The sequence below is a fragment of the Triticum dicoccoides genome, chromosome 5A (assembly GCF_002162155.2).
Source record: "Triticum dicoccoides isolate Atlit2015 ecotype Zavitan chromosome 5A, WEW_v2.0, whole genome shotgun sequence".
Lineage (NCBI taxonomy): Eukaryota > Viridiplantae > Streptophyta > Magnoliopsida > Poales > Poaceae > Triticum > Triticum dicoccoides.
In genome coordinates this window covers 342315864-342326037 of record NC_041388.1, presented here as the reverse complement: position 1 = coordinate 342326037, position 10174 = coordinate 342315864, and the positions used below count along the sequence as shown (strand labels likewise).

The 10174-nt window shown below is 43.4% G+C and overlaps 1 protein-coding gene across 1 annotated transcript; it reads right to left on the bottom strand.

Moving 5' to 3' along the window:
- Positions 1-8809: 8809 nt before the first annotated feature.
- Positions 8810-10031, bottom strand: LOC119299508. Its single transcript, XM_037576718.1, has 3 exons — positions 9629-10031; positions 9333-9547; positions 8810-9226 (listed from the first exon to the last, which is right to left on the bottom strand). The coding sequence occupies exons 1-3, from the start codon at positions 10029-10031 to the stop codon at positions 8810-8812; spliced, it is 1035 nt and encodes a 344-aa protein (XP_037432615.1).
- Between the last annotated feature and the right edge of the window lie 143 nt (positions 10032-10174).

Genomic DNA, 10174 nt, shown 5'->3' with positions numbered 1-10174 from the left:
TGTGAGTTGCTAAGAGGACGCACTCACCTTCTCTGGGTTGCGGCTCAGTTTCGTCTCCCGGGAGCCGAGCCGACTTGTGGGGGATAAATCCCCCTTCCACCAGGTCGTCGAGGTCGTCCTGCGTGATTGCCGAGCGGATCCAGTCGCCCTGGATCCAGCCCACCAACAGGCCGGACCTAGACGAGGATCCGCCCCGGTTGGTCCGCTTGCCCTTCACCTTCGAGGTTGCCTTCTTTGCGCGTTCCAGCGTCACCGTCTTGTCCTTCCCCATGGTGGCAGTTCGAGCTCGAGCGGAGATCCGACGACGAGATGGGAGCAAGGGTGGCGGAGAAATCGGGAGAAAACAGAGAGAGAATGGTGGCGTGCGGAACAGAGCCCCGGCCCAACGCCTTATATGAGGCTGCTTCCGAGTGGCTGACTGGTAGGCCCGGACGGCACTGCCAAATCCCGTGGCGATCGCGCGCCCGATACGTGGCGAAAAAGGTGGCGCGGGGATCGAGGCGGCTCCGCGCTATCCCATTCGTTTACTGCGGCCTCTCCCGTCCTGCGCGCTTCCCGAAATTTGGATCCCACGAAATCCGCGGGTAGCAGAACAACTCGTCGGACCGAAGATCTCCTCCGCACCGTCACTCAGAACTCTTCAAGTATAAGAACTCACTCGACAAAACCTAAGAATGGATCAAGGCGACTGGAAAGAAAGTTGTTGTCATCACTCTGGTCCATTGATCCGAAACAAGGTATGCTCACGACATGAAAAATGAGTTGGAGATGTGCTCAAACCCTTTCCCACTCAAACCTCGATCCATTCGGGGGCTAATGATGAAGCTATGTACCTAGGGTAGGGTCATGGACCTGTCCAAACTGACCTACCCAAGGACACCTCCAGAAGAAATCACATTTCAATCGACTTGGCGGTGTTTCACTCGACGGACTTGAAGACACTCGACCAAGAAGCAACCACTCGACCAAGATCCAACCACCCGACGGCCAGGAGACCTAAAGTCACTCCGCACGCTAACGGTCGGTCATTAAGTAGCTTTTATGGTCATCATAGCACTTTATTAGGGGCGTTACCAGTAACGCCTGACCTTAATGTACTTAAAACCATGCATAACTGAGGGCCGGAGGGGTCTGGCGGACTCTATATAAGCCACCCCCCTCCTCAGTGTAAAGGGTTCGCACCCCTGTAATTCATACTCTCATAATCCAGTCGACCGCCTCCGGGCTCCGAGACGTAGGGCTATTACTTCCTCCGAGAAGGGCCTGAACTCGTAAACCTTGCGTTCTTATAACTTCTCCATAGCTAAGATCTTGCATCTCCATACTTACCCCCCTACACTACTGTCAGACTTGGAACCACGACAGCTGGAGACCAACTCGCCCCCAGGCCCATTTTTTGCGTCGGCTCACCCCCAGGCGGCAATTTTAGGCGCCCCCTGGGGGGCCCGGCTGGAGATGCTCTAATCAATGGGCTATGGAGATGCCCACCAATTGATGTTAATGCAAGGAGTAGGGATTGCCATGCAACGGATGCACTAGAGCTATAAATGTATGTAAGCTCAACAAAAGAAACTAGTGGGTGTGCATCCAACTTGCTTGCTCACGAAGACCTAGGGCACTTGAGGAGGCCCATTGTTGGAATATACAAGCCAAGTTTTATAATGAAAACTTCCCACTAGTATATGAAAGTGATAACATGAGAGACTCTCTACTATGAAGATCATGGTGCTACTTTGAAGCACAAGTGTGGTAAAAGGATAGTAACATTGTCCCTTCTCTCTTTTTCTCTCATTTTTTTGGGGGCCTTCTCTTTTTTTATGGTCTTTCTCTCTTTTTTGGGCCTTCTCTTTTTTATGGCCTTTTTTTTATTCCTCACTTGGGACAATGCTCTAATAATGATGATCATCACACTACTATTTATTTACAACTCAATGATTACAACTCGATACTAGAACAAAGATGACTCTATGTGAATGCCTCCGGCGGTGTACCGGGATATGCAATGAACCAAGAGTGACATGTATGAAAGAATTATGAACGGTGGCTTTGCCACAAATACTATGTCAACTACATGATCATGCTAAGCAATATGACAATGATGAATGTGTCATGATGAACGGAATGATGGAAAGTTGCATGGCAATATATCTCGGAATGGCTATGGAAATGCCATAATAGGTAGGTATGGTGGCTGTTTTGAGGAAGATATAAGGAGGTTTATGTGTGAAATAGTGTATCATATCACGGGGTTTGGATGCACCGGCGAAGTTTGCGCCAACTCTCAATGTGAGAAAGGGCAATGCACGGTACCGAAGAGGCTAGCAATGGTGGAAGGGTGAGAGTGCGTATAATCCATGGACTCAACATTAGTCATAAAGAACTCACATACTTATTGCAAAAATCTACAAGTCATCAAAAACCTCGGCACTATGCGCATGCTCCTGGGGGGATAGATTGGTAGGAAAAGACCATCGCTCGTCCCCGACCGCCACTCATAAGGAAGACAATCAAATAACACCTCATGTTTCAAATTTGTTGCATAACGTTTACCATACGTGCATGCTACGGGACTTGCAAACATCAACACAAGTATTTCTCAATTTCACAACTACTCAACTAGCATGACTTTGATATTATTACCTCCATATCTCAAAACAATCATCAAGCATCAAACTTTTCTTAGTATTCAACACACTCATAAGAAAGTTTTATTATTAATCTTGCATACCAAGCATATTAGGATTTTAAGCAAATTACCATGCTATTAAGACTCTCAAAATAATCTAAGTGAAGCATGAGAGAACAATAGTTTCTATAAAACAAATCCACCACCGTGCTCTAAAAGATATAAGTGAAGCACATAGAGTATTCTATCAAATTCCAAATAATGTATGGCTCTCTCAAAAGGTTTCTACATCAAGGATGATTGTGGTAAACTAATAAGCAAAGAGTCAAATCATAAAATACACTCCAAGCAAAACACATATCATGTGGTGAATAAAAATATAGCTCCAAGTAAAGTTACTGATAGAAGTAGACGAAAGAGGGGATGCCTTCCGGGGCATCCCCAAGCTTTGGCTTTTAGATGTCCTTAGATTATATTGGGGGTGCCATGGGCATCCCCAAGCTTAGGCTCTTGCCACTCCTTGTTCCATAATCCATCAAATCTTTACCCAAAACTTGAAAACTTCACAACACAAAACTTAAAGTAGAAAATCTTGTGAGCTCAGTTAGTGAAAGAAAACAAAAGACCACTTCAAGGTAATGTAATGAACTCATTATTTATTTATATCGGTGTTATACCTACTGTATTCCAACTTCTCTATGGATTATAAACTATTTTACTAGCCATAGATTCATCAAAATAAGCAAACAACACACGAAAAACAGAATCTGTCAAAAACAGAACAGTCTGTAGTAATCTGTAGCTAGAGCAAGATCTGGAAACCCAAAAATTCTAAAATAAATTGCTGGACATGAGTAATTTATCTATTAATCATATGCAAAAATAATTAACTAAATATCACTTTACAAATAAAAATGACAGCAATTCTCGTGAGCGCTAAAGTTTCTGTTTTTTACAGCAAGTTCAATCAAGACTTTCCCCAAGTCTTCCCAACGGTTCTACTTGGCACTAACACTAATTAAACACAAAAAACACAACCAAAACAGAGGCTAGATAATTTATTTATTACTAAACAGGATAAAAAATCAAAGAACAAAAATAAAATTGGGTTGCCTCCCAACAAGCGCTATCGTTTAACGCCCCTAGCTAGGCATAACAAGCAAGAATAGATCTAGGTATTGCCATAATAGTAAGATAGATTGTTAAAACTCATTTCATATTGTCTATGTTCCGCAGCAAGTTTTCTTTGAGGCAAGCAAAAGTAATCAAAAGGGCTAAATTTGTTGGGACAAAAGTCTCCAAGATCAACCTTGGGAGGTATAGGTTCCTCCTTTGGTCCTTCATATTGCACAACCAATTCATCATTATAAGCATTCTTTTGACAGAACTTTGTGAGCCTATATTCAAGAGAATATACCAATTCATTATCTTGAATAGCTAAATCATCATTAAGTTCAGAAATTCTATCAACTAAAACATTGGTAGGAACCCTTTTTCTAAGATTTTCATTGAAAGCAACATAGTCTAGAGATTGAAAATGCATTATTTCTTCTTGATCAAAGAGGATAGTCTCTATGGGAGGACGGCAAGCATCCACCCTATAATGCGCAAAGATTTCTTTGGCCTCTTTAATTATGAATCGAAACTCATGAGCCAAAAAGATAGTAACGGCATGCTTAACAGAAGAATGCTCAATTTTAGAAAATTCTAGGAAAATCCTTTGTATAGAAGGATGCAAGTGCATGAATTGCCTCTCAAGTTCAACTACAAGCATGGCAATAGCGTCCGCAAGACTACTAGTTCTATGAAGAATAGAACTACCCATAGAAGGTAAAGCACCGGCACAAGTAAAGAAATCTTGAATAACTCCTTTTCCAATAATATTACCGCTACCAACACGAAATCTTTTTATATGTGAGATAGTGGGTTCTTTAGTAGGAGCATCAAAATTATTATCGACAATGGTATCCCCAATTTCAAACATAGAGGCAGAAGGTAAAGAACTAGCCATAACGACAAGCAAGCAAACTAACACACGAGCAAACAAGAGCAAACAGGCAAAAGAGGCAAATAGAGAGGGAGGATAGAGAGAGAGGGCGAATAAAACGGCAAGGGTGAAATGGGGGAGAGGAAAACGAGAGGCAAATGGCAAATAATGTAATGCGGGAGATAGCGATTGTGATGGGTACTTGGTATGTTGACTTTTGCGAAGACTCCCCAGCAACGGCGCCAGAAATGGTTCGTTGTCGGGAGTCAAATCTTAACTTGCGCGAAGCTCCCCTGCAACGGCGCCAGAAATTCTTCTTGCTACCTCTTGAGCACTGCGTTGGATTTCCCCAAAGAGGAAGGGATGATGCAGCAAAGTAGCGTAAGTATTTCCCTCAGTTTTTCAGAACCAAGGTATCAATCCAGTAGGAGGCTACGCTCGAGTCCCTCATACCTACACAAAAACAATAGCTCAACGCAACCAACACGCTTAGGGGTTGTCAATCCCTTCACGGTCACTTACGAAAGTGAGATCTGATAGAGATGATAAATAATATTTTTTTTGGTATTTTTGGTATAGAGATGCAAAGTAAATAAAGTAAAAGCAAAGTAAAAGCAAAGCAATAGTAAAGTGATGGAGATTGATATGATGAGAAAGAGACCCCGGGGCCATAGGTTTCACTAGTGGCTTCTCTCAAGAGCATAAGTATTCTACGGTGGGTGAACAAATTACTGTTGAGCAATTGACAGAATTGAGCATAGTTATGAGAATATCTAGGTATGAACATGTATATAGGAATCACGTCCGAGACAAGTAGACCGAAACGATTTTGCATCTACTACTATTACTCCACTCATCGACCGCTATCCAGCATGCATCTAGAGTATTAAGTTAAAAACAGAGTAACGCCTTAAGCAAGATGACATGATGTAGAGGGATAGTTTCATGCAATATGATAAAAACCCAATCTTGTTATCCTCGATGGCAACAATACAATACATGCCTTGCTGCCCCTTCTGTCACTGGGAAAGGACACTACAAGATTGAACCCAAAGCTAAGCACTTCTCCCATGGCAAGAACAACCAATCTAGTAGGCCAAACCAAACTGATAATTCAAAGAGACTTGCAAAGATAACCAATCATACATAAAAGAATTCAGAGAAGATTCAAATATTATTCATAGATAGACTTGATCATAAACCCACAATTCATCGGTCTCAACAAACACACCGCAAAAAGAAGATTACATCGAATAGATCTCCATGAGAGAGGGGGAGAACATTGTATTGAGATCCAAAAAGAGAGAAGAAGCCATCTAGCTACTAGCTATGGACCCGTAGGTCTGAAGTAAACTACTCACACTTCATCGGAGGGGCTTGGATGATGATGTACAAGCCCTCCGTGATCGATGCCTCCTCCGGCGGAGCTCCGGAATAGGCCCCAAGATGGGATCTCGTGGATACAGAAAGTTGCGGTGGTGGAATTAGGTTTTTGGCTCCGTCCCTGATCGTTTGGGGGTACGTGGATATATATAGGAGGAAGAAGTACGTCGGTGGAGCTTCAAGGGGCCCACGAGGTAGGGGCGCGCCCTAGGGGAGGGGGCGCGCCCCTACCCTCGTGAGCACCTCGTGGCTTTCTTGACGGAGGGTCCAAGTCTCTTAGATCTTATCTGATGAGAAAATCACATTTCCAAAGGTTTCATTCCGTTTGGACTCCGTTTGATATTCCTTTTCTTCGAAACCCTAAAACAGGAAAAAAACATCAATTCTGGGCTGGGCCTCCGGTTAATAGGTTAGTCACAAAAATAATATAAAAGTGGAAAATAAAGCCCAATAATGTCTAAAATAGTAGATAATATAGCATGGAGCAATCAAAAATTATAGATACGTTGGAGACGTATCAGCGCCAGGAGCTGCACATTAGGCTCGTCATCAGAGGAGTCGGAGGAGAGTACGACGGCCTCGTCCACCTCGTCATCAGAGGAGTAGTCGCCAGAAGCGTCAGAGTAGTAGTCGTCAGAGGACTCGGCGTTAGAGTCCTCGTCTGGCCCGAGGACCCATGGATTGCGCCTCTCCCAGTAGGCGTTGTTGATGGGGGCTGGGAGAGCAAGGACGGCGTCGGTGATTTCATCTGCGGCGGCCGCCGGCGTGGTGGATGAGCGGTACATACACCAACGGGCGCGCTGCCTGGGGTCGGGGGAGCGCTGCACCTCGTGCATCGCCAACATGAGAATGGTCGTCGGCGGGACGGTGCGGCCGACAGGGAAAGCACGCTGCCTTTCGGCATGTGTCATCACCTTCACCAGGCCGCGGGCATGGTTCCTCAGCATCGCCAGACTGGGGAACCAGCGCGCGATCTCCTTGTACTGCGCGTGCAGCTCCTGGTTGTTGTCGGCGAGCTCTTCGATGGCCAGCTGCCAGTCCATGGCGACGGCAGTGGGGGTGGCTGTCGGCGGTGGTTTCGATGGGAGAGAGGGGGAAGTGGAGTGGGCGGTGCGGGCGGCGAGTGGGTGAGTGATCGGAGAGAGCGGTGGGTGGACACATATTAAAGGCTGAGAAACCGAAACGACGAGTTATACTAAACGCACATTCACCATGCTGCCGACCGCAACGCACTCTCAACACAGTACGTGCCTAACTAAATATAAGTAAAATTGCGGATGCTACTCAAACAAGATCACTAGCACTATCCCATTGGCATTGAACGCATGGTTACTACCCACTGGTCCTGGGTTCGAGCCTCGGGCCAAACTATTTTTGTGCAATTTTTTTTGTCGATGTCGAGGCACCCTAAATGCCCAAGTGATCACCATCATAACAACACCATGAAAACTAAGATCATCATCATATCAACTATGAAAACTATGATCACCAACATATCAATTATGATCATCAACATATCAACTATGAAAACTAAGATCATCATCATATCAACTATTAAAACTATGATCACCAACATATCAACACCATGAAAACTAAGATCATCATCATATCAACTATGAAAACTATGATCATCATCACAACAACAGAATGAAAACTTCTTGAAAACATCATAACTAATAAGTTCATCATCATATCATCATAACCAGAGTACGATAGTGCATTACAACCATTAGGTACATTACATAGTCCGCCACTTGGACTTGAACTAACTGGTTTCAACATAAAATTCTTAATATTCTTCATCACAAACTAGCCAAAACAGGCCGAATTAAACATGTTTCACATGACATCACTTCTTGCTGCCTTGAGAACAATTGAACCAGTCAGACATCTTGTATGATGGCTTTCTCACTCTTCCAGTACCTAACACTCTTGGTGGTATGAATGTTCTCTTTACCCTTGTCCTAGCAGCACTAGCAGAAGATGAACTAGGCCTATTAGCAGCAGCAGAAGATGAACTTGGTCTTGTTGGAGCAGGAGCAGAAGGAGCTGCCCTAGGTGCAGCCCTAGTTGCAGCTGGAGCTGATGGAGCTGTCCTTGGTGTTGCACTGGTTGCAGCAGGAGCTCTTGCCCTTGCTGCTGGTGGAGCAGATGGAGCTGCCATTGGTGCATCAACTCTCCTGTTTTCCTGCAGTGACAACATATAGACAGATTAGAACTTAGTATTAAATATACACAAGATTTAACCTGCAGTGACAACATATATACACAAGATTCAACCTGGTGTTGGTTCCTTCTCATTGCTAGGGCTGGCTTCAGATTTTTGTGGCAGCTAGTGTACCTATGACCTGTCAAGTTGCAATTGTTGCAGGTTATTGTTGCCATCCTTGAAGTATCTTTGGGAGCTGGCTTATCAAACTGATTCCTTCTCCTCTTAGTCTGCTTCTTTCCTGGCTTGTCTCTGAAAACTGGTGGTTCTATGTTAGGGTCCCAGTATTTGGCCATAGATCAGGCCCAGACACATGATACACAATTGGATTGTAGGCTACTTGGTACATTGGTTTCTTGAAGAAATCACTAACAAAATCTTCTGGATGAAGTTTTGCCTTATTAATTGCAGAAACACCATGCTTGCAAGGAACACCAGACATGTCCCATTTACTACACCCACATGTGTGCACTTGCAGATTTACTGCATGTGTGCTTTCTCCACTGCTAACCTGGTATAGATTTGGTCCTGCTTTGATGGACTGGCAATATCTAGCATGGTGTTTTGCTTCTTCTAGTTTTTCAGCATATGTTGGGCATATCTGTCACTTGGTTGTCCCAGTCTTGGTCCTGTTTGCATTGAACTTAACTAGCAATTTAGTTCTGATGCCATCAACCATGGTTTTAATTGGTTTACCTCTCACATCAAGTATCATTTTGTTGAAAACTTCACTAATATTGTTAACAACCAAATCAGTTTTACAATTTTTATCCATGGCATGTCTAGCCCATGTATGCTTGGGTATCTTTCTAAGCCATTTCCAAGCTGCCTCACACTCTCTTTTCATGCCTTCCATTGCTTGATCAAAACCATGCTCAGTATATGAATAACTAGCCTGATCCATATACTTCTTTAACTCTTCACCTCTAAAGCCAGCTGTTTGAAAGTTCTGATAAATATGTCTAAGGCAGTATCTTTGAGGGCAATTTGGGAAGACATTGTTTATGGCTTTAAGAAGGCACTGTTTAAATAACTAGTGTTCGAAATATAGTATAACAACAAACAATTTGATAGTACTAAGCATGGTAAAACTTCAGTAAATATAAGAATGATGATGTGCGAGGTACCTTTTGTCTATCAGATATGATAGTGTAGTTGCCATAGTTCCCTGACTCACCACCAAGAGCATACTTGAGCTGGGTTAGAAACCAGGACCAGCTGGCAGTGTCTTCCTTGTCAACAATTGCAAATGCAATGGGAAAGATGTTGTTATTACTATCTCTTCCAGTTGCAGCCAATATTTGTTGCCCTATTGTCAACTTAACAAAGCAACCATCAATACCTAAAACCAAACAGAACACATTAGTACCAAACATAACCAAATGCAATGGGAAAGATGTTGGGAAAATAATTATGCAAGTACCTATGAAGGGTCTGCAACCATTTATGAAGCCCTCTTTGCAAGCATTGAGGCACATGAACAAGCCATGAAATCTAGGGTTTTTGCTAGGACAAGTCTTTAAATGCTTTGTTGTAACAATGCATCTACTTCCAGGATTGGTATCCAACACAACTTGGAGGTAATCCCTTATCCTAGTGTATTGTGCCCTCTGATCTCCTTGGACAACTTCCTTAGTTGCTTTCCTTGCCCTGTAGACCATGTGAATGGACACTTCAATTCCATGTTTTTTCTTCAAATTGTCCATTATTGCCTGGACTAGTGTGTTTATGTCAGACCTTAACTGTTGCTCACACTCATGTGCCAACCACCTAGCAGTCACTTTGGTGATCTCTCCAACAGCAGGACAATTGTGGTACAAGTTCATTTTATTTATGCAAAATTTCTTCTCATGTGCAATTTTGGAAGCAGCAATGAAAAAGGACAGTCATCTGTACTACAAACTACAATAATTCTATCTGAGCAATTCCTATGAAATGAGTAGTTCCTGTTTTGTGAGATGTGAAATGT